The sequence below is a fragment of the Anabrus simplex genome, chromosome 2 (assembly GCF_040414725.1).
Source record: "Anabrus simplex isolate iqAnaSimp1 chromosome 2, ASM4041472v1, whole genome shotgun sequence".
In the NCBI taxonomy this organism is placed as follows: Eukaryota; Metazoa; Arthropoda; class Insecta; order Orthoptera; family Tettigoniidae; genus Anabrus; species Anabrus simplex.
The window spans coordinates 682,307,502-682,333,174 of NC_090266.1; the positions used below are offsets into that span (position 1 = coordinate 682,307,502).

At 41.9% G+C, this 25,673-nt stretch overlaps 1 protein-coding gene across 1 annotated transcript in view; it reads right to left on the reverse strand.

Annotated features, from left to right (window-relative positions):
* The window catches only part of su(r) (dihydropyrimidine dehydrogenase su(r)), a 280,719-nt gene that overhangs the window by 157,624 nt on the left and 97,422 nt on the right, over nucleotides 1–25,673 (reverse strand). Inside the window, exons 5-8 of the mRNA XM_067141269.2 lie at nucleotides 25,016–25,197; nucleotides 14,450–14,576; nucleotides 8,338–8,488; nucleotides 5,264–5,439 (exon numbers count right to left, since the gene is read on the reverse strand). Of these exons, the coding sequence (XP_066997370.2) occupies nucleotides 5,264–5,439; nucleotides 8,338–8,488; nucleotides 14,450–14,576; nucleotides 25,016–25,197 (636 nt within the window). The remainder of the gene's footprint in view (nucleotides 1–5,263; nucleotides 5,440–8,337; nucleotides 8,489–14,449; nucleotides 14,577–25,015; nucleotides 25,198–25,673) is intronic.

The window sequence follows — 25,673 nt, forward strand, 5'->3', positions numbered from 1 at the left end:
GAAAATTGAGTATTTCATCGTCGGTTCAATTATTAGTTCCAAGTCTCATGACTTGTTTATCTCCACACTCGAAAAGTCATCATTCCATTTCATACAACTGCTACGTAAATTATTGACTTTACGAAGTAATGTGTATAGTCGCTCAAAAAATGAAGGCGTGGTTTGTATGTTCCTCGTATTTAATATTTTATCAGACTTAGGTCTGTACTTAAAGTCTTTGTAGAAAAATGACGCCTACTTCGGCGCATGTCTAACAAGCGTAACAATATTTAAATAAAAGTTAAAAAGCGCTATGGTTGTCGTGTGCTGTTCCTAAATAAACGGCTCTTGTTCAACTACCAAAAATATATACAAGAAGTCAAATTACTTTTAATGTCCGGCTCCTTGACTGAATGGTCAGCGCCGAGGCCTTCGGATCAGAAGGTCCCGTGTTTGAATCGCGGCCGGATGCGGATTTTAATCGGGAATGCTTAATTCGTCTGACGCAGGGACTGGGTATTTGTGTTGTTCCAATACTTTCCTCTTCGTACCGTACATATACAAAACACACCACACTACCAACCATCTCAGAAACACGCAACCGTGAATACATCTCTCCACACAGGCCTAGCGTCAGGACGGACATTTGGCCGTAAAACAAGGTCAAGTCAACATGTCCGACACACTACATAATCATGACCCCACTAGGGTGTGAGAAAAGAGTAGTAGAAGAAGAAGAAGAAGAAGGAGAAGGAGAAAGAGAAGAAGTATTTCATAAAATCTTTTCCGACTGCTAGATATTAAAGCCGAAGAATTGTGACTCAAAGGCTGTTCAGTCGAGCTACTTAGTACATTTAGCTATCAGTCTCAGTAATTAATAATTATTCTGACTTTTAAATTATGATATTACCACGATTTGCATGAGCCAAGCAGCCATGTGTAAAATAAAGGCTTATTTTCAATATTACAAAACAATTGATAATATCACGGATAAACATCCTAACTGAACAAAATTACGATATTGTGTGAGGAAACACTGGAAAGATTAGAGAACAGTCAGTTTATATCAATGCTATTGGCTGCTATGAAGATGTTATAGCCAGTGAAACGTTGTTTCTTTGTTCAGTTAGTTCAGTGGGCTTTTGACTTGTTTAAGGTAGAGATTACAATACTTAAATTTAAATCATTTGAAATACTTCGCATGAAAAAATGTTGAATACGTTGCAGGAATCTGTACGTACATAAATTATTCTTCTTCTTTTCTTCATGGGGCCTCTAAATATTAGTTCCTAATTAGCGTCGATCTCTAAGATATTTTGCTACCATGTTTTTCCTTCATTCCCACCTAGATACACCTGCTCCCTTCACAAAGCTGCAGGTTGTTCTTATTGCGTCTTCTTGGATTTTTTTCTCTCTTTTCACCTGGTAGTCCTAGAGTGGAGAGTCTGATTCTACCCAGCGCCTCGCATTCGAAAAGTATGTGTTCAGCTGATTCCTCTGCTTCATTGCATTTCCCACATATGTTGTCTCTTATTAATCCTATTCTATGTAGGTGTTTTTTTCAGATGGCAGTGTCCTGTCAACAGTCCTACTACCCATCTTATATTTTCTCTGCTGAGTTTCAACAGTTATTTAGTATGCTTCTTGTTTGGTCCTTTTATCAGTTCCTTTGCAAGCCTGCATCCTGGAGTATGTTTCCAGTTCTCACGTATATAAATTACCCGCCCGCTTTATTCCGATTCCTTAGCTGCATGGTCAGCGTAGTGGCTTTCAGTTCAGAGGGCCCTGGGTTCGGATCCCGGTCGGGTGGGAGATGTTTAATCACGTCTGATTAACTCCTCTAGCTCGGGGGCTGAGTGTTTTGTGTTCGTTTTAATACAGATCTTAATTTCCATAGAACACATCACACTTCAAACCACTACGGAAACACGCAATAGAGAATACATCATTCCCAGTAGGGTTGGCGTTAAGATGGGCATCCGGCCATAAAACTTGGGTAAATAATTGCAAAGTGCAGACCCAAGTATCTGGGATAAGGCCAGGAAAAAGAAGATACATTACTCCTTTTCTTTCTACGGTTCCGGGAAGCTACACGTCAATCTTTTAAGATAAGTTGTAGTCGAATAAAATGAAACAGAGACTGGCATTAAACAATAAAGTAAATAAACATCCAGAGACATAATTGTAGAGCCAACAGATCTGTTGAGCCTATTTTCTAAGAAGCCTCGAAAGTTGGATTTTAGATCGTAAACTGAACATACCATTCGCTATAAAACTGTTGGCCCTGGTCGTATGGTTCTTGTTCTGTATTTTAATGTAAGATTTTTAGTGCACTACAACCTGAACATCAACATAATTGACTCGTATCAGTGTCCTTATAAGACACGTCATGCATGCGCGCACCTTCATTGTGTTCTATCATCACTTTGTAACTATAAACCCCTCCCATCCGCCGATCCTGGCTACGCTACTGGTTGAAGTAGACAGTATGTCAAGGAATCAGTGAAAGGATTCCGTTAATAGTCCACTAATCCACTAACAATTATCTGGAAAAGACCTGAACATAAATTAAAATAGAGAGACGCAATTTGAACTACACAATAGCGAAACCGGAGCCTATGCAATTTCTCAAGCTGTACTACAGCGAATGTGATACATTCTTGTTTCAATGAACGGTTACGTGACTACGTACTATTAGTTATGAAACAACGTGAGATATAAAATTATTGTTAACAACTTGCTTTACGTCGCACTGGCACAGATAGGTCTTATAGGGATGGGACAGGAAAGGACTAGGATTGAGAAGGAAGCGACCGTGGGAAAAGCATCTTCAGGGCTGCCAGCCGTGGGGCTTGAACCCACTATCCCCCGAAAGCAAGCTGACTGCGAATACAATCTACTGTAGCTAGCTACCTTGCAACACGTAGAAGGCCATTGAATCGCTTATTTTAACAATATAATTCACATAAGACACCAACGAAATATAAAACAAAATTAAATATCGTAACAATCAAAATGTTCGTTTATAGGAGGAGAAGTTAGAGATTGGAATAGTTTACCAAGGGAGATGTTCAATAAACTTCCAAATTCTTTGCAATTATTTTGGGGAACCTGGGTTAATTAGAACATGAGAACAATATGTCTGAAATGAAACACAAACAAATATCAAACTAAACAAATAAAATTTCGTGTGGCTATTTCTAGCCGATTGCAGCCCTTGTACGGCAGACCCTCCGATGAGGGTGGGCGGCATCTGCCGTGTGTAGCTAACTGCGTGTTATTGTGGTGGAGGATAGTGTTATGTGTGGTGTGTGAGTTGCAGGGATGTTGGGGACAGCACAAACACCCAGCCCCCGGGCCTTTGGAATTAACCAGTGAAGGTTAAAATCCCGGCCCAGCCGGGAATCGAACCCGGGACCCTCTGAACCGAAGGCCAGTACGCTGACCGTTCAGCCAACGAGTCGAACAAACTAAACAAATGAGACACGCCAAACAGGGCTTAATGAACTTATTGTGATCTCTAGGTTATTTATTGATTTTGACAACCTATAAATTACAATACTTCAGAATATTTTTACATTTTTCACCTGACCTGTATTTTAGTGTTCTATTTACCCCAACCGGGGTTATTGGAACAAGTAGGATTAATCTGGTATCCCTGCAGTGTATATTATGAGGGTGTAATAGGAACATACTGTTCGACTCGTTGGCTGAATGGACAGCGTACTTACCTTCAGTTCAGAGGGTCCCGGGTTCGATTCCCAGCCGAGTCGTGGCTTTTAATCACTTCTAATTAATTCTTCTGACTCGGGGACTGGGTATATGTGTCCGTTCAACATTTCCTCATCATATTCAGAAACCACACCACACAACCAACGACCACAAAACACGCAATAGTGATTACATCCCTTCATATAGGGTTGGCGTCAGTAAGGGCAACCGGCCGTAAAACAGGGCCAAATCCACCTGTACTACGCAGTTGGCCCCCGCGACCCCACAGGTGTGGGAAAAAGAGGTAGCAAAAGAAGAAGAATAGGAACATACTGTACCTTCTGTTCATCTGCCCTGAACATATCACAATAACCAATGAAATGTGACATACAGATTCTGAACAACCTTAAGATGTAATTCCTATCAATTTTCCTACATATGGTATTTTTATGATAATGTTCTAATTACCCCATAGTTTAATTACCCCTGTTTCCCCTAAGAAAATACTAGGTAAACAAAAGATAGGGAATCTGCCACCTGCGCGACTGCCCTAAATGCAGATTAGTAGTGATTATTATTATTATTATTATTATTATTATTATTATTATTATTATTATTATTATTATTATTATTATTGTCGTTTTAAGGGCCCTTCCTTGACGATGATCTATTAATGTTGTTCAATTTACGTCTCACAAACAAGTTTTATGGCTTTCGGAGACACCGCTGTGCCGAAATATTCGAGATGATCAAACCAAAACCAAACTCAATGGCGCAACAGCACCGAAAGGCCATGGCCTACCAAGCGACCGGTGCTCAGCCCGGAGGCCTGCAGATTACAAGGTGTCGTGTGGTCGGCACGACGAAACCTCTCGGCCGTTATTCTTAGTTTCCTGTACCGGGGCCGCCATCTTACCACCAGATAGATCCTCAATTGTAATCACGTAGGCTGAGTGGACCTCGAGACAGCCCTCAGATCATGGTAAAAATCCCTGACCTGGCCGGGAATCCAACCTGGGGCCTACAGGTAAGTGGCAGGCATGCTGCCCCTACACCGTGGGGCCGGCGAAATATTCGAAATGACCAGATCAAAATCTATATTTTGTGGAAAATTTTCCGGGCTGCTGTTAGAAGATGGTTTGGACCTACGAGGTATAATGCGTCATTAAATGTAATTTACTTCTGTATATTGTATAATTGCTAGATTGATATGTGCCTAGGAGAAACTTCCAGGGAATAGACATCTCAAAGGAATTAAATAAGGAAAGTTATAAATTAGTACAGTATATAAAGTAAATATGAGTGTTCATCCTAAAACATCAGAATAGTGATTACTGTTTTCAAAAATACATTATCCAATGATGTGATTACATACTTTAATAAGTACCTTGAGCACGAGAACAGTTTAGAGGAAATTTCAGCAGGATGTTAGCGATCTTTTAATAAGTGAAATACAGGATCCCGTTTCTTTAAAATGTACACAAATACGGTGTGATGGATGAAAGATAATGTAGAAACATCAGAATACGTTGTTACTCATACAAGAATAGGAAGTCGAAAAGAGTTTACTTACTTCTTCTGGAACTGCTCGAATATTTCTAAACCCTTTACGGAACACGACGAACACTCTGTTAGCTCCACATCTCAGTGCTGAGGTGGCACAATCAAATGCTGTGTCTCCAGCACCCAACACAATGACATTTCCGTGTAGCACAGGCAGTGAAGAACCTCCTCGACAGGCACACATTCCTAAAAAATAAAAAAAATAGCATAGAGTAATGTTAGTGACCGTTTCAAGACGATAATTTATCGATATCTACATTTTAAAAGCCGATCTCACTAGGCTAGTCAACATTTATCCCGTGCACAATACTTGGGAAAAATACAAAGAGAAGTCCTTCCTTTGGAATTTTCAGCTAGTGAGCTGAATACCATCAGTTTCTGCATGATTCCTAATACGTGTAAGATCATGGAGCTGTCATAAATTATTCTTTACAATATTCTGCCATACTTACTCTAAATTTCACACCGCACAGCCAGTTGTAACTGGCGACTGTAGCCCTTAAGTGAGAATATTTATTTTTAGTATTAAGTGTATCTAGGGGCTGCCTGGCCGAGGCGGTAAAGGCGTGCTCGGCTCGCCCGGAAGGACGTGGGTTCGAATCCCCGTCAGGATGTCGTAAAATTTAAGAAATGAGATTTCCACTTCCGGAGGTGCATATGGCCCTGAGGTTCAGTCAGCCTACACCAAACATGATTACCAGGGTAATTCCTGGGGGCAAAGGCGGCCGGGCGTAGAGCTAACCACTCTACCCCATCAAGTGCCGGGGTTACGGATAGTGGAAGCCTTTACCTTCCACCCCTCCAAGGGCCTTCATGGCCTGTAGGGAGATGACTTTGCTTTGCTTTTTCATTAAGTGTATCTAAATATTGAGATCATATTAAGGATTTCTTCATTCCTTTGTGCATATTTCACATATGGTACACACTTACCTCGTACAGTCATGAATTAGGAGAAGAATATGAGGCGTCTTTTACAAGAACAGCCACAGTCCGGAAAAGTAATTTTCTAAGAAAATAGCCATAGTTCTCTGGTACTAATTACTGAACTTTTGTCACTTTCACACACACACAAAACCATAAAAAAATGAAACCGCTAATAAAATTAAAAGGAGTAAGAATGATAGAAATATCAAAGAACTATGTGCTTGTGAAGGTACGGCATACACATGCCAGTGCGTGGAAGAGCATCTGCATGAGAAACAGAACAACCAAGTTAGTTGGGCCCGCGGTCATGCTCGCGTAACTGTGAGCTTGTGTTAGGAGATGGTGGGTTCGAATCCCAACGTCGGCAGCCCTGAAGATGGTTAACCGTGGTTTTCCAATTTCACATCAGGTGAATGCTGGAGTTTTACCTTAATTAAGGTATGGCCACTAACATTCCAATCCTAGCTCTTTTTTCATCCTTGCGTTACCGAAAATCTTCGACGTGTTAGTTCAACGTTAAACCACTAGCAAAGAGAAAAATACATACATCTCCATTATGTACTGATATAATTTTCGGCGTTCAGTCTGCAAGCCTCTGTGAATTTACTAAACGCCGCCACAGTCCTCTATTTGTAACTACTTTCATGGCTCGGTTAGTTCTATACCTTTTATCTCTAATTCATTATCCTACGTAGCCTCGATCGCAACTGCGAACTTAGTGCATTAGCTTTGCTGAACCTTGATTCAATCTCACTTACCATTCCACCATATGGGATAATAAACATCCTAAATACTTGAAATGATCTCCCTGTTCCACTTTTGAAATCCCAAACCTGACATTAAATTCGAATAGGTTTCTTACCTACTGACATCAGTTTAGTCTTGTAAAGGCTAATTTTCATATCATAATCACTGCACCTATTTTCAAGTTCCAAGATATTAGACTGCATATTTTTCAGCACAATCTACCATTAAGACCAAGTAGTCGGTACATGCCAATCTGCTTACTACATTTCGAACTAACTAAATCACTTACTTAATCACTTAATTCCTTTCAGTAGAAAATCCATATAAACTAGACTATGAACAACAAAGGTGAAAAATTACAGCCTTACCTAACCCCTGTAAGTACCTTGAAGCTAGATGTCATACTACCATCAATTCTCACCGCAGACCAATTCTAAACATAAATGCCTTTGATTGCTTTTAATAATCTACCCATAATCCCATAGTCTCGCAGTATGACGAGCATCATTTCCCTCGGTATTCTGTCATACGCCTTCTATAGATCCACGAAGCATAAATATAACTGCCTATTCTTCTCGTAGCATTTTTCAGTTACCTGGTGCATACTGAAAATCTGATCTTGACAGCCCCTCTATGGTCTGAAACCACACTGGTTTTCATCCAACTTACTCTCAACCACTGATCGTACCCTCCCATCTGAATAGTTCTTGCAATCCTTCCTTTTCCCTTCCTTATAAACAGGTGCAATTACTGCATTCGTCTAATCAGAAGGTAACTTACTGAAAGCCCATGCTAATCGCATTACTCTATGAAACAATTTCATCCCTGCCTTCCCGCTATATTTCACCATTTCAGGTCTAATTTCATCATTTCCCGCTGCTTTATGACAATGGAGTTTATTTACCATCCTTTCGATTTCCTCAAGCATAACTTCACAAACATCATTGTCCTCCCCCCATGAACTCGGTTGTTCGCAATGTCACCTGGAAGATTTTCTTTTACGTTGAGAGGATTTTCAAAATATTCTCTCCAGTTGTCTAGTGATTCCCTGGGATCTATTATACGAGTTCACCTGATTTCCCCAAAACACTATTCATTTCTTCTTTCTCCCCCTTTCTAAGATTCTTTATCACTCCCCAGACGGATTTCCCTGCCGCTTGACCTAGCTTTTCCAGGTTATTACCAAAATCTTCTCACGACTTCTTATTGGATTCAACAACGATTTGTACAGCTCTGTTTCTTTCATGGACGTACAATTCCCTGTCTGCACCAGTCCTTGTTTGGAGCAATTTCAGATACGCAGATTATTTTCTATCGGCGCAAGTAGTGAAGTCCTTAGCATTCACTGTTTAAGATAGCCGATGAACAATATGGATTTTTCGTAAGAAATAATAGCGATGCATAAACACTTACCTGCTTTACTTCCCTTGGAAACTTGCGGTAAAAAGTTCTTGGAAGTATAAAATCCCATTTCAGGAGTCAGTCCTTCAAATATAGGAATTATCTTCGGTTGAGGAAGACCGATGCCAAGAAAAATTGCTTCATAGCCTTCATCTTGCAACCTCTAATGGAGAAGAAAAAGAAAAAGACGGCCTTATTTTTATGATATACAGTTATCACACAACTGAAATCCGAGCTGAAAATTTTATCAAAAAGAGGATAAGAATGATTTTCCTTGAAGGAAGATAACAGACATAATCTTCAAGGCCTCTTCTAAACTTTTTTTTATAGTTGGCTTTACGTCGCACCGACACAGATGGGTCTTATAGCGATGGTGGGATAAAAAAGGACTATTAGTGGTAAGGAAGCGACCGCTGCCTTAATTAAGGTTCAGCTCCAGTATTTGCCTTGTGTGAAATGGGAAACCACGGAAAACCATGTTCAGAGCTGCCGACAGTGGGGTTCGAGCCCAATATCTCCTGAATGCAAGCTCCGAGCTGCGCGCCCGCACCCGCACGGCCAACTTGCTCAATTCTTCTAAACCAAAGAACAACCCATGAAACTCATGATAAAAAACGTATACATGTACTTTCATTTTCACACCTTAATCAAGGACACGGCCGCTACGTTCCCAAGTCTACCTGTCCCATCGCTCGGACGCCGAAAACCTTCAATGTGTTAAAGAAACGTTAAACAAGCAGAGATAAAAAGGGGAATAAGGGAACGGAATAATTTATCAAGGTACCGGGCGAGTTGGCCGTGCGGTTAGGGGCGCACAGCTGTGAGCTTGCATCCGGGAGATAGCGGGTTCGAACCCCACTGTCGGCAGCCCTGAAGATGGTTGTCCGTGGTTTCCCATTTTCACACCAGGCAAATGCTGGGGCTGTACCTTAATTAAGACCACGACCGCTTCCTCCCCACTCCTAGCCCATTCCTGTCCCATCGTCGCCATCACGCCTATCTGTGTCGGTGCGACGTAAAGCAGCTTGCAGGTAATAACAAATTTACCAAGGGAAATGTTCGATAAATTTCTAAGTTCTTTGAAAGCATTTAAGAAAAAGAGTAGGTAGACAATTGATAGGGAATCTGCCGCCTGGCCGACAGCTCTAAATGCAGATGATTGATTGATTGATTGATTGATTGATTGATTGATTGATTGATTGATTGATTGATTGATTGATTGATTGATTGATTGATTGATTGATTGATTGATTGATTGATTGATTGATTGATTGAAAGTGAACAGGTTGCTTATGGTTTACTCGGCTGTGTTGAAACGAAATTAGATGTTTGTCTGTTAGGTCATCAGGTCAGAGGCTGGTTGGATCCTCAAATAGCACCACCAAAGGCTATGCAGTTATAGGGAAACCGCAAAAACCAATGGCAGGGCCCAAATGAGGCGTACTAGGCAAGATGAGGAGTGAGGTAGTTTGCCATTGCTTTCCTCACTGGACCAGAATGTGCCATTGCAGCAAAACTGACCCTATGAGCAACACCTTTCATAACACTCAGACACTATTTGTGCTCCGAATGTCATTACTCAGCACCACTCATACCCCAGCAGCTTCCATATTGTCACAGCCATGGATGAGACTGGGACTTCAGTGGAAGCTACACTTTGCTCTGACCTGTGCCAAGAGACGGATACAAAAGTCCTGCATCCATCAAGAAATGGCAAGAGATAAACGTGTTTTAAGTAGTACATTTCGAGAAGGGCAGAAAACACTTATAAGGGTAATTGATTATATTTATTTTCATTTCAGGTTCTGTCCATGAAGTAGGGGACGATGACAAAATCGCCGATCATGCTGCTCGAAATGAATACAGTCCATTGGCTCCGATCACGAACATGCTTGACCAGTGCAGATTCTCACAGGCCCAATAATGAGTATACCACAGGGTAGAAATGCTGTCAAGGCCTATCATAACGTATTCCTTCAGATATGTCTGTTAGTCATCAGCCCAGAGGCTGGTTGGATTTTCAAATGGCACCATCAAAGGCTATGCAGTTATAGGAAAACAACAAAAACCAAAATGAGGAGTGAGGTACTTTGACATTGCTTTTCTCACTGAGTCAAGCAGTGCTTTTGCAGCACGACTAACTCTACGAACAACACCTTTCATAACACTCAGACGCACTGGATGTGCTCAGAATGACATTAGTCAGCACTACCCACACCCCAGCCAGCAACTTCCGAATTGTCACAGTCATGGATAAGACTGGGAATTCACTGGAACCTACACTTTGCTCTGGCCTGTAGCAAGCAATACTTCGCTTGAATCCTCAAATGATAACGTTTATCACGTCCATAAAGTTACTGATGAGAAGATAAATGGTAGATATGGCATTGACGTCACTGTTGTGTCAATATCACTTCCGCATTCAGTCCAGATTCGTTTTGCATTTTAGTTGAGCTAATAATATGGGAGTTATTTTGCACAGCTGCCAGGATATCTATTTCAATCTCTTCATCTGTTGTTGGTTTGCTCCTTTTTCTCTCCGAAGTATTCCAGCGCCCATTCTTGAGAGTTTTCAGCAGATTCCAGAAATCGTCGTGCGTGATTGACGCTATCAGTCAGGGCAATTTTCTGTATGCAAACCCACCGCTATTGCCGTGCTCCTTTGCAACATGCTTAGTAATACGTTTAATTTTATCCATTTATTTCACGTGCAGTCCACCTCCTTGGTGTACTGGTTAGTGTAATTGGCTGTCACACCCGCAGGCCCGGGTTCAATTCCCGGCTTTGCCATGAAATTTAAAGAGTGGTACGAGGGCTGGAACGGGGTCCACTCAGCCTCGGGAGGTCAACTGAATAGAGGGGGCGGGGGGTTGATTCCCTCCTCAACCATCCTCGAAGTGGTTTTCCGTGGTTTCCCACTTCTCCTCCAGGCAAATGGCGGGATGGTACCTAATTTAAGACCACGGCCGCTTCCTTCCCCCTTCCCTGTCTGTCCCTTCCAATCTTTCCATACCCGCAAAAAGTCCATGATCAGCACAGTAGGTGAGGCCGTCTGGGGAGGTACTGGTCCTCCTTCTCAGTTGTTTACCCCGACCCAGGACACTGCCCTTGGGACGGTAGAGGTGGGATCCCTCGCTGTGCCCGAGGGAAGTACCAACCTTGGTCTGTAAACGGATTAAGAAATAAAGACATTTAACGTGTTTCTTCAAACCGGAACAACGCTCTTCAGTATGAACACAGTCACTCCCCTCGAGCAGAACTGCTGTACTTTTATTTGCCCTATTTTCATCTACGACGGTGCCACATGTTCTAGTGAGTTCCATGACGTTCTAAAAACCAGCCCTAAGAGAGCTACCGTCTTATCTAGCGCAGCATCGCCGGTAATTACCAGTCGCGAAAATATCTCCTTTGTTTATCAGTGTTTTCAAAGTTCAAGAATGTACTCTATTCATGTTACCGCATAAGATTACAGAGAAAAGAAATGTCTGATTTACTTTCAACGTTTGTTAACAATGTTATCCACCGGGCGAGTTGGCCGTGCAGTTAGGAGATAGTTGGTTCGAACCCCTCTGTTGGCAGCCCTAAAGATGATTTTACGTGGTTTCCCGTTTTCATACCAGGCAAATGCAGGGGATATACCTTAATTATGGCCAAGGCCACTTCCTTCTCAATTCTATGCCTTTCCTATCCCATCGCGTCGCCATAAGACCTATCTGTGTCGGTGCGACGTAAAGTAACTTGCAAACAAAGTCCTTTTTCTCCTATGAACTACCTACAGAAATACCAAACGCTTTAAATAAAAATGTGTCATAGGTATCGTACTGGTCGGACAAAGTATGGCGAATACCCATCTGTCACAAGATTGAGCAAGAACTGTGTAGGCCTACGTGTGTTGCGTGTGCAGACTTGGCCGTCAATCTGGGTTATTCATCGTATTAAAACAGACCACAGCTCATAAATTGAATGCGTTTGAATACACGGCATTCTCGCTAGTTGCTTTAAGTCGCACCGACAAAGATAGGTCTTATGGCGACGAGGGGACAGGAAAGGCCTAGGAATAGGAAGGAAGCGGCCGTGGCCTTAATTAAGGTACAGCCCCAGCATTTGCCTGGTGTGAAAATGGGAAACCACCCAAAACCTTCTTCAGGGCTGCCGACAGTGGGGTTCGAACCCACTATCTCCCGGATGCGAGCTCACAGCTGCGCGCCCCTAACCGCACGGCCAATTCGCCCGGTCACTGCATTCTCCTGCCAAGTGCTTATAGAATTTTAAAAAAATATGAAAACAATTGTAATGCTAAGTGCAGAAAACAGCACAACTGTTCTACTTTATCTTTAATTTGCTTTGCGTCGCAGCGACACAGATAGGTTTTATCGCGACGATGGGATACGAAAGGGAGAAGAGAGGACGACCGTGGCCGTAACAAGATGCCTGTTGTAAACATGGAAACCACAGAAAAGCATCTTATGGGCAGCCGACAGTGGGGCTCGAATCCACTATCTACCGACTGCAAGCTGACAGCTACGTGACCCAAACCACGCAGCTACTCGCTCGGTTACAGTTCTACTAAAAATGCTGTTAACTTTTTTCAGCAGTTACTGAAACCCTGGAATATACCTGCACGTCATATTACAGTATGAGCAATTACTGACAGTGAAAACACATGTTCGAGATCATTACGGATTTAGAAGTTATTTCATGTGATAATTTTAGCTGACTAAGCTCAGCTGTTGAGTAACATCATTATGGCCACCAGTGCCTCTCAAACGCCCAAAATCTCACTCGTGAAAACTGAGGCGCAGAGGTTCTGTGCATCGTGCATCGGTCCCACTCAGGTGGGCTCGGACCAGCGCTTCGTCTCGGGGCGACTCGGCTAGGCTCGGCTCAACTCGGCTCGGATTTAGAGCGCAACTCAGCAAGTGGGGAAGAGAGGACAGGCGGAGCGAGCGAGACAGGCGCAGGGAAATGGAGAGACATCGCTATTGCACCAAATCGCGGAGTGGGGGTCTGCACTCTGGTCAACCAAGCGAAGTACTTACAGCCATGCTACCAGTTCTGCACATCACAGTTCCTGGAAGGTGCGTGGCCGAGGATCCACTGAGACAACATTTTGATCGAGGTGATCCTACATATGTTCAATTTGAATCACTTCCTGAAAATTAAGGGCACTGTCGGATATTTCTAGTGGTGTGTCATGTCGCACTGTCTTTGTAAAAGAACCCTACTGTTCCAGAGAAGACTGTGAGTATGTGATCTGTAAGGATGGCTTTATAAACAAATTGATCGAGGGGTCCTTCCATTTGGATGAGTAGTTTCAAATAATTCCAAGGAAATATTCTTCAGACCATAACGCTGCCGTTACCACTTTGTATACTCCCAGCAATGGCTGCAGGGTGGTTCTCCGCTGTTTCTCAGGTGACGTGCCCTCGTCCATCCGTTAAATGAAGCAGAAAACTAAGCTCATCTTAGAAGGCAACCATTCGCCAATCAGCCGAGGATCAATTTCGATACTGTCGTGCAAATTTAAGTCTTTTCCGTTAATGCATTTTCTTTAACAGAGCTACAGTGACAATCCGTTTGCTTTCGAGGGTTCGCTGAACTGCCATTTTAGACACACATCTGGCAATACTCTGTTCTGTTATGGGGCTAGAACAAATTTAATACTTTCAATAATTTGTCTCAGTCTCATCCTTGGCTTGACAACATGAAAGTGACTAGGTATGAGCAATGCTAATAATGCCGTTCCTCTTGCAGCCAGTTCCTGATATGAATGGTGTGAAAATGTCGCTCATAAGGTCTCTTGGTAAAATCATTTTGATGAGCTCGGAAGACTGAAATGTAACATTATCTTTTGATTCAGTGAGGATAGCGACAGGATACTACCTCACTCCTCAGTTCCCCAGTACGTCTCTTCAGTGATGCCTAGGCTACATACACAAAAACACACTCAACAAACAAACACACAAACACACAATGTTTCTTTTCTCTATTCTCTCTCTCTACGTTTATAAATTGCCCTTGACATATTTCCAAGCATATTTTGTCTCTTCCAGTTCTCCTAAGGAGTCTTTGACTCTCCTATAAAGCAAGATAGGAACGAATAAGATAAATTTATTATACTTACTTTTATAGTGATATCTTTGGTAGACAAAGCAGAATTTGTTTTCACTTTTACACCAAGGTCAAGCACCAACTGTACTTCAAAGTCTACAACTTCGTATGGTAGACGGTACTGTGGTATCTCTGATGAACTGAAAGAAATAAGTACTGTACTTTTAATTATGCAATGAAAAAGAAAAAGGTAAGACAGGCCTACAGAAACTCATAGAATGAAGGCCCAGAGGTACAGAGAGGGTGCTATAAGAGGTGCTGGACATAAGCTATCATGAAATGCCATTTAGAATTAATTAAAAAGTTTAATACAATATATACTCTATGTAATGAACATTGGAGGGGAAATGGAACAAACAAGAGTTGTAATTATAAGCACCAAGATGTGACTCTGTTTATTCTTTTGAATAAATAACTGAATTTTATTTTATAGGATGTTAATATACTCCACTCCTAACTTAAGTATGGGAATACAGGCTGACGACTAAAAATATGACCAATAAATGTGAGGTTGTCTACCTAAATAGCAGTCCGTAAAGAATAAGATTACACATTTCAGTTCAAATTTGAAAATACTCACCAATGGAAGAGTTTCACCTTTGTGGCCTGATGGAACACCAAAAAGTAATAATGCAGTGCAAACATGCTCTAGAAATCAACAATGGTGGTTTTTGAAATAACTGTGAAAAATCGTTTTCAGGTGAAATTATTTTTCACCCACATATTTTTTTAATGTTTGCATTTAATATGCGTATGTCTCTGATCAGTGTTGGACATGGCTGGTCTCAGTGGAATATTCCACAAAAGAGTGTAACGTTTCAGGACCAGCTACAGTACCTTGATTTACTGCTCTCGAAATGCAAGGAATAATTCCGTAAGGAAAGTGAAGCGTCGGCACTGGATTAAGCAGTCACTGAGCCGCGAGTTGGATGACCATGCAGCGAACCAAGACCCTCTCAAATAGTATCAAATCTTAATAAAAAAATAAACACGGCCGCTGTGCGAACTGAATGTAAACACATCTGTGAAACATAATCATGACCTGCTGATCAGATTCTGTCATAAATTACACATAACTTTAATAGATCATGTTTTGTAGAATGGAAATATTAAAATATTGAGATCCAAGAGGAAATACGAAGTTTTTTAAAATACATATCGACGCTAAACAAATACGAGAGTATCCCAAAGAGACGTATTTTACACTATATGTGAGTATGTCATTGTATACGTCACTGAAATCGAACATTTAGTTATACATAATGTTGCGAATAAAACAGTCTGTTTAAACGATCTAATTTAATACAGGATGACTCAGTTAGTGCACACACATACAATATAGTCAACCATAAATGACTACACTCCACTAATTGCCTTCTATTTAGGTCTTACAAAGTCTCTGTCCTCCTCACAGTAGGTAGTCTAGCTCGTTGGTATTACTTGGAAGGCGTGAATCCTGATTGACAATCCACCTTACTTTCACTTCGCCTCACAAGTCCATTCACCCCACACAGCAGCTGCATGCAGACAGATACGAACATAGGGCTTCTGGCCACCACAACACACGACAACAGTTCCTTGGCTTGACTCTAGAGAAAATCCGCCCGCACATCGTCAACACACACAATTCCACACCTGACAACTAAACAGCTACAGCTCAACAGTGCTAACCAAAACCACAATATTCCTCACAACAACGTATCCATCACTCTAATTACAGCAACTGTTCCATACACAGACTCCAAGCCTGTCTACAGTTCATGGTAGTACACACACAGTACTCCAAGGCAGTACTCCGCTAAGTACACGACGATACTCTGACTCCGGTGGGACACTAACGACAACCAGCACTACTGCCGCCCAGTTCCAACCACCCACTCCACGTCGGTACACATACAGTTCTCCAAGGCAGTACACACACACACAGTACTCCGCTCTGACTCCGGTGGGACACTGACGACAGCCAGCCCTACTGCCACCCCAGTCCAAATAAGTTACATAACTCCTGCTCGCAGCCAGCATCCTTTTTACCATCATGAGAGTACTAGAACATTCGGGGCACGGAGAAAGCAATAGACGAGTGGCTTCGGAATGTCTTCGGGCCGGTTGGGAGGTTCGCGGTCTGGCTTAGGCATTCCTTTCACGAAATACCGAAGGGAGCTATGACAGGGCTCGCTCGTAATATTACACCCTCCACCCCCCACCTCCACCCGATCGTCACGATCAGTCACCTCCTCAGCTGTTCCTCGGTACGGCGTCGTTCGGTCCAGATGTACCACCTTCAGCTTGTATCTTGGACCCGTCGTACTCGACAGATGACGTCATTTATTCCCATCAGAACGCGGCAAGGTCATTTCCATGCCTTCCGGAAATTGAGAGACAAGCTTCTTTTCCTTACGGTGCTATGCAGTCGTCCTACGTCATTTTCATGATTTTCGGTAGTGTCCGCTCGTTGGTCGTACCGTGCTTTCAATTGGTCGCTCTCTATGCTCGAACTCTTCCGGGTAGCGGCGTGTACATCTTCTGGTCTCCTTGTTAGTTCCAGGCAGTACCGGTCGGTCGGGGCAGAGTGGTCCTTAGGTCGGCCGAAGCTAAATCCACCTGAAGGCACAGCTCTCTTTCAAATGGCGTCCTTGCTGGTGCAGATCCCGTGGTCTAGTGCATTCCAGACCGGTAATGCAGGGGAAACAGGGGAAGGTGACGATCCCCGTCCTTCTACGCTTCCAACGAGGCGCCACGGCTATAGATTTCCTCGAACTTCACGGTAGTCCTTCGACAGGGAGTTTGGGGTTCGCTCTCCCTCCTTGAACAGGTCTCGCAGTCTTCTGGACAAGGTCTTCGGGACAGAGCCTTGACCTGCAGAATGTACTTTATATCGTGGCGGGCTTCCTCAATTTTCTCTGTCCGTTTTCCACATTCTTCTGAGCTCCCATCTTCATCTCCGTCTTCTTCTGGCCGCATTCCATCGTTTTCTGACCGTCTTACATCTTCTTCTGGTCGTCTTTCGTTTTCTTCTGGCCGTCTACCGTCTTCTTTTAACCACCTTCCCTCTCCTTCTGGCCGTCGCCCGTCCTTGTTTGGGCATCTTCCATCTTCTTCTGGCTTTCTTCGAGCTCCTCCTGTCCATCTTCTGTCTTCTCCTGTCCGTCCTCTATCTCCTTCTGGTCGTCCTCCATCTTCTATCTCCTTTATCATCTTCTGGCTTTCTACTATCTTCTGTCTCCTCCATCATATTCAGGCCTTCTTCCATCTTCCCTACCATCATCTTCCTGGCTTCATCCATCTTCTTCTCCGTCAACTTCTGTATCTTCTGGTCTTCTTTCATCTCCTTTTAGTCATTCACTCTCTTCTCCTCCATCTTCTACTTCTAGCGAAGTTGAAGTCCATTGGACTGTCACAAAATGTTTTGGCGTGATTTGAATCATACTGTCCCCTATTTCTCAGAAAGTAGTTTCCTTTGATGGTATGTATTCAGTAGTGAATAATGGCTTGGTCCACTATGCTTCTCGATATATGTCAATGATATATCCACAGTTTTTAAGAATATTTTTAACATATGTTCGCTGATGATCTTCAGGCGTACATTCCTTCTAGTCCCAGGACAGCCCATCAGCATATAGATTATTTCAATGAAGACGTTGTCCGTCTTATTCAGTGGACCCAAAATCATAACCTTCAGTTAAATACTTCAAAGACCCAGCTCATATATACTGGCTATAACAAACTCTAAAGTCTGTGGATTTCAATTCTCTCCCGTCAGTAAAATTGTTAGACAATGACATCCCCTACAGTAATACAAGCAACAACTTCGGAATGATTTTCGACAGAACATTGTCGGAACAAACAGCAGCTGTGGTAAGAAAGACAATTTCATCGATGCATGCCATGAAGCTTAATATTCACTATATTCCTCCCAATTTGCGTAAATCACTTATCGAAGCTCTAATATTTCCTGTCATCGATTACAGGTCAGCTGTGTACATTGATACATTCGATATAAAATTGAAGTGTGTTCAGAATGTCTGTGTTCGTTGCATTGTGGATGTTAGACGTGAAGAACATATTACACCTTATTGCATACAACTTCAATACTTAAAACCTCGAGAATGTAGACAGCTCTCCATTGCGCCACTTACGCACAAAGTAGTGAATAATAAGATCCCGTACTATCTCTATAACTTATTCCGATTAATGAACACCATCTATGACATAAATAACAAATAAACAACATCTACATTTCAGATTCCCATACATCGTACTGTAAAATACAATATATTTTCCCTCTGCACACTATCATGACTTTTTAATAATTTTAATCTTCACCGATGTATGAATTCTGCCAACATCACGTCTCTCAAAATACTTAACGACCTGCTTCCTGGATGAATACAACAAAAGGAATGAATTAATTAAAGAAGACTTAATTTACATATTAGTTTCATTGAATAATCTCATTTTCTATAAATTATTATTATTATTATTATTATTATTATTATTATTATTATTATTATTATTATTATTATTATTATTATTATTATTATTATTATTATCTTAGTAAATGAACTCCCCAGTAAACTTATTCCTTACTTTGGCAGCATTTCAGATAATCAAGTTAACCAATATTATTGTATGTAACACTTATGATTAACCATTATATATTACTTTCATGTAGGTTATGTTTATAGTGTTAAGTGTATGTTATTCAGTTTTCAAACTTCAGATTTTAGTTTAATTTTCTCTTTTTCTCTTTTCTGTAATAATAATTGTTTTGTGTATTGTTTTCCATGTAGATGCTACGAAAAGTGGCTCATTAGCCGAACTGGCAAATTTTAGCCATCAAATTCAAATTCTTATTTATCTCGAAGGGCGCATTAAACTAAGTCTCCATTTCCATATGGCTACTGGTCTCAATGGGCATGCAGGAATTACCACAAGAGGAAACCTAACGGTTTATAGGTGTGTTTACTCAATATACACAGATGTTCTGGAATTCTCCCGATGGTGGCCGAAACCTGCAGTACCTGCTGCGCTGATACAAGTCGATTAGGATGATGTTTCACACATGGGGTCCATTCAGTCTTTTGACACCACTTCTGTTACGAATAAATACGAATAATTTAATTCAGGAAGATATAGGACAAGTTGGGACAAATATTCAGGATGGCCCAATTATTACACACATACATACAAATTATATTCTACCATGAATGACCACTCTCCACTAATTGCTGTCTCTTTACAAAGTCTCCGTCCTCCTCACAGTACTTTCGTATTTTCCACATTTATTATATTGTTATTCGTATAGTTCTTTCAATACACTGGATATTGTATTTGTAAAAATATATTTTCCTCGTAAGACGTTAGTAGGAGTGGTACGAGGACTGATGCGGGGTCCACTCAGCCTCGGGAGGTCATCTGAGCAGAGGAGGGTTCGATTCCCACCTCAGCCATCTTCGAAGTGGTTTCTCGTGGTTGCTCGTGGTTTCCCACTTCTCCTCCAGGCAAATCTTGGGATGGTACCTAACTTAAGGCCACGGCCGCTTCCCTGTCTATCCCTTCCAATTTTCCCATCATCCCCCCCCCCCACCCACAAGGCCCCTGTTCAGCATAGCAGGTGAGGCCGTCTGGACGAGCTATTGGTCCTCCTCCCCAGTTGTATCCCCTGATCGAAAAACTCACGCTCCAGTACACTGCCTTTGGGGCGGTAGAGGCGGAATCTTTCGTTGAGTCCGAGGCAAAAACTAACCCTGGAGGGTAAACGGATTAAGAAAGAAAGAAAGAAAGAAAGAAAGAAAGAAAGAAAGAAAGAAAGAAAGACGTTAGTAGAACGCTCGAAAGAATCCACACTATGCCACTGGATACATTTCAAATTGTTCAATCAATCAATTGTCCAGAATTGACTCACAAAAGTATTCAGTTTTTCAACCCTGGTGTCCATTATGTCAGGGGCGTAGCGAAGGGTTATTGGGGGTTAACCCCCTCCCCCAATAGAAATGTTACATGTTACAAAAGAAGCTAAACTGAAACTGACAATAAGAAAAGTGAAAGTCTACTCATAGGGTTGGCTCTTTTGAATATTCACAGAGGTAGAATTGTAAAACCGACAGATCTCTCGAATCTATTTTCTAACAAGCCTCGAAAGTTGGATTTTAGATCGTAATCTGAACATACCATTCACTGTATCATATTGTTTTTTTTTTTTGTTAGGGGGCTTTACGTCGCACCGACACAGATAGGTCTTATGGCGAAGATGGGATAGGAAAGGCCTAGGAGTTGGAAGGAAGCGGCCGTGGCCTTAATTAAGGTACAGCCCCAGCATTTGCCTGGTGTGAAAATGGAAAACCACGGAAAACCATTTTCAGGGCTGCCGATAGTGGGATTCCAACCTACTATCTCCCGGATGGAAGCACACAGCCGCGCGCCTCTACGCGCACGGCCAACTCGCCCGGTATCATATTGTTCTTGTTATGTATGTTAATGTAAGATTTTGTATTGTACCGGTGTTCCAATGGGAATATCAACATTAATTGTATCATTGTCCTTATAACGACATTAATACATGCGCGCACATACACGCATATGCACATTAATTATGTTCTATCATCATTTTGTAAGTATAACCCCCACCCCCCGCGCCCGCAATCAGTGGATCTTGGATACGCTACTGCATTACGTAGTAACGGTAAAAGTTATCAATGAATAACAACGATTTCAGTGTATTTAAAACCCAGTTGTATGCTAAAGCATAGTGGCTGCGATTGGGGATGGGGCAGTCTCCTAAAACTAGGAATTATAAAACAAAGCAATTCATACAAACCCTGTTACCTATTACCTAAGTTTTTTCTTTAGTTTCTTAACATATTAAAAAATACTTAACGGAAATACGCACGTCATTCGACGCAGCTAACTGATTCGTACAGTGCCACAGCAAGACTAGCGTAGCAGCGTGTAGAAGAGCGACGGCACACACCCTTAGTTGCGTACATGTGTAATTGTTCCTGTGGTGAAAGTGTTATTGTATAGTATTGAATGAAAATCTAAAAAAAACAAACATTATTACCGCAGTTAAGGTGGTAAACTGTCAACCTTTACTTCTCTGTCGGAATTCGCTCAGAGAGCATCAAACACCTACAATTTTGTAGTTGTTTTTTCAGTTTTGTTGTCTAGCTCCGATTATATTCCCCAGACCCCCTTCCCCCCGCTACTTTTTGTTGTATATAATCTTTTGTGCTTCCCCACTTATAATACCCAATTGCCGCAACAGCTAAGGCAATCTCAGTATTTCGATATGCTATCACACTAGTCTTCAAAGGATCAATGAAAAATAAGTATGACTATAGGACTACCTCAGATTTCATGAAATTTCTATCATGAGTCTTCTAGCAATCTCGTGGAAGAAGTATATAAAGGAACTACGAAGGAATACGATGAATGATAAAGGAAACAGTACTACTGTCATACAATTCACTGTCTACACATCCAAAACAGAGGTGGAACACTTCGGTGTTATTCTTCAGTTCTGACGTGTCATGCAAAACACGCTCTATGCTCGGTTCATATACGTCGAGTATGGTCATGACCGAAGTTTGCTTCTCAGAAATGAGGCGAACTATGTTTTATTCGACCTTGCCCCTTGGTGCTCGCTCCTTCACGCGCTATATCAGTCATAGGTATAAGTGCTCGCCTTCCTCTGTCCCTTGTTTAGCCGTTCTCGGCTAAATTCGTCTCGCGTACCTTTATCTCTCGAAACATTACGCTTTTGCCAGGATGGTGGACACATGACTGGGCATGGAACTGTATTATTAGTAGTAGTAGTAGTGGCAGTAGTAGTAGCAGCAGCAGTAGTAGTAGTAGTAGTAGTAGTAGTTGAGTTAACCAGTAGTTTTGAGCTGAAGTTCACCAATCTACATGAATCGACCGACAGCGTTATGGCTAAAAATCGAAGCATTGAATATAAACTAGTCAATAGAGATGGGCTCAGTTCCACCACCGCCACCTATTACTACCAAATAATTATATTCCTCCCCTGAACGGGAAGGCGGGACTCCTAGGTGGTGACGCCGTCTCTCAAGCCAGGAGATGTGTGGTGATGGTGAGAGGATTGGAGGCCGTGGCATATACTAGGAACTGTCCTGGCATTCCCCTTAGAGCAGGAGAATGGGAAACCACGGAAAACCATACTCAGGACAGCCGGCGGTGAGGTCCAGCCCCTCTCCGTCTCCCGAATACAGAGACGTAGAGCCACGGACCAGCCATAGCCACTTGTAGGTCGAGACCCACTCTGCATCCGCCGACTCATAACGCAACCATTCCCGCTCAACTCAGGCGTGATAGTGGTTGCATATGCAGCAAGGCACACGTTGTTCCGTCTTGGTTACCCTTCTCAAGTTCGAACTAGTGGATACTACTGTATAAGAATTGACACGAGTCATAACGACTTCACTACAGCTGCTACTGGGTACATAGCTTTCTTCTGAAAAGTGGACCTTGCAGAAACAGAAAGCCATAGATCAAGCATGTGCAGGCTTGATTCGCTAAAACAGCCCACGAGCAGCCATCGCCAGTATGCTAGCGATGCCCTTCGGACTGACAATAAAAACCCGTACGGTCACGGAAGGTTGTTCTTCAATCTGCTGTTCTACAATTACCATAAAAAATCGTTATCTAAAATAATAATACAATTAGTTTAATCGTATACAAGTCCGCTCCATGAATAAATGGTTAGCGTGCTGGCTTTTGGTCCAAGGGGTCCCAATGCGATACCCGGCCCGGGAGGAACTTAAACTTTCATTGGTCAATTCCTCTGGTCCAGCGGCTGGGTGTTTGTACCGTCTTCAGCATTAGAATGCATTTTAGGTAGGGCCCCATCGTCACAGCTATGCAGGTGACCTATAGGGCGTCATTTCGAGATTCCTGCACCAGGCCTCTTTGGAGGCCATACGCCATTATTATTATTATTATTATTATTATTATTATTATTATTATTATTATTATTATTATTATTATTATTATTATTATCTCATACAAGAATAAGTTGGGATACATATTCAGGATGATCCCAATCATTTTCCAAATCCTCTGAAATTATTTAAGAAAAGACCATGTCAACAGCCGATAGGGAATCTGCCACCTGGGCGACAGCAATAAATGCAGATCAGTGGTTATTTATTTATTGATTGATTGATTGATTGATTGATTGATTGATTGAGGAAAATATATTAATTTTGTTTTTAATTGCCAACGGCCGTAGCCGTGTTAAAACACCGGATCCCGAGAGATCTCCGAAGTTAAGCAACATTGGGCGAGGTCAAGATTTGGATGGGTTGCCACGCGCTGTTGGTGGGGGTAAGGGAATGGAGGAGCGGAAAGGAACTGGCCACCCTACCGTACATAACCTCCGGCTCAGGCACACCTCTGCGGAGGTTCGGACCTGCCTTCGGGTAGAATACACCCTTACCTTACCTTATATTTTTAATTTTATAACTTCCCCAATAATAATAATAATAATAATAATAATTTCGTGTGGCTATTTCTAGCCGAGTGCAGCCCTTGTAAGGCAGACCCTCCGATGAGGGTGGGCGGCATCTGCCATGTGTAGGTAACTGCGTGTTATTGTGGTGGAGGATAGTGTTATGTGTGGTGTGTGAGTTGCAGGGATGTTGGGGACAGCACAAACACCCAGCCCCCGGGCCATTGGAATTAACCAATGAAGGTTAAAATCCCCGACCCGGCCGGGAATCGAACCCGACTTCCCCAATAAAGGGCAATCGTATATAAAAATCACAAGTATTTAAAACCAGATGATACATTCAAAACATAAGGAAAAACTCGGCAAAAGAGATATAATCTATATTATAGGTACATTAAATGCATTTTTATATGTGAATTTTTCACAATGAAAATTCCTCTTAGGGCTGCAAGAGCTATTATGACACCATCTGTAATAATATGAGAGGAACTATACCACTATTTTCAGTCAACAGAAGAACACTTTTTTTATGAATATGTTTCTCAATATTTGGTGTAATGTTTTTAGCTGAATGTGTTGTTAGAACATGTTTAAGGTTCAGACCTGATAGTCTACTTCTTCTACCTTCCGCCGTAAGCTCCGTTATACTGACTGAGAATAACTACTAATGCAACCTACAATCGTACAGTGCATTCGAGCACAGAGGTCTGTGATGTCACACCCTATGCCAATGCAATGTACTCGCTGCCATTTTCCGCACATCTGCACATCGCTGCCTTTGAAAATACAATATGAGGCCGATGACCTTAGATGTTAGGCCCCTTTAAACAACAAGCATCATCATCATCATCATCATCCAATACATACTTTCATTGCAACTCTATTCGTCAAAACTGTCTTTAAAGTAGCTATAGACCTAACCTATTTTTCTCTTAAATATTTCAAAATCTCTCAGAGTATAGACACTAATCTACTCAATTTAATAATGATAAATTCACTCAATCCTGCAGAAGTTATGACACTGTCTTTCACTTATCTCCAGGAAACCCTCCTGTAAGGTATATCTGTAAATATTTAGTGAAATGGAAGATATATCATAGATTTAGTTACCTGAGACCTCCAACATACGATTCCTTTTCAAATATTGTGATATCATCATATCCCAGTCGTGCTAGAAATGTGGCACAAGATAATGAGGCCGGTCCACAACCCAAGAGAGCAATTTTAGCATTCTTGTGTTTCAATTCCTGACCAGGGGGTCGAATCTGTGGGATCTTCATCTGTCTAAAGACCTGAAAAGATAAAATTAACTTTTATAAAGAGAATTAGAATGAATTTCAGTGCACTACATAATTCTTGTGGTATTAAAATAACACATTGTACTACCATTTTTTCCAATTATGTACACTAGAGTCACCTATTTGACGTCGGCAGTGCGTATCTCATGAAGTACGTCGTACGTTGTATGGTAAGTGTAAGGTAGCTGATATTGCACCTGCACACACGCCACTCGTGTTTTCATGATTAAAAGGGGAGATTCATCCAAGATTTAAAAGAAGGGATGCTCGTTGGCTTTCATCCCAAGGGTGGCAGTATTTCTGAAACACAACAGTTCGTGAACTGCTTGCGTGCTGCTGAGGTGAAAATGTACCATCAGTGGACAAACGGTACCACCGTAAATAACCGATGTGGAAACTGCGGAGCACCACGAGTGCCCAATAGGACAGTTCAGTAAACCCTGTTCCGCATTGGGCTTCGAAGCAAACAG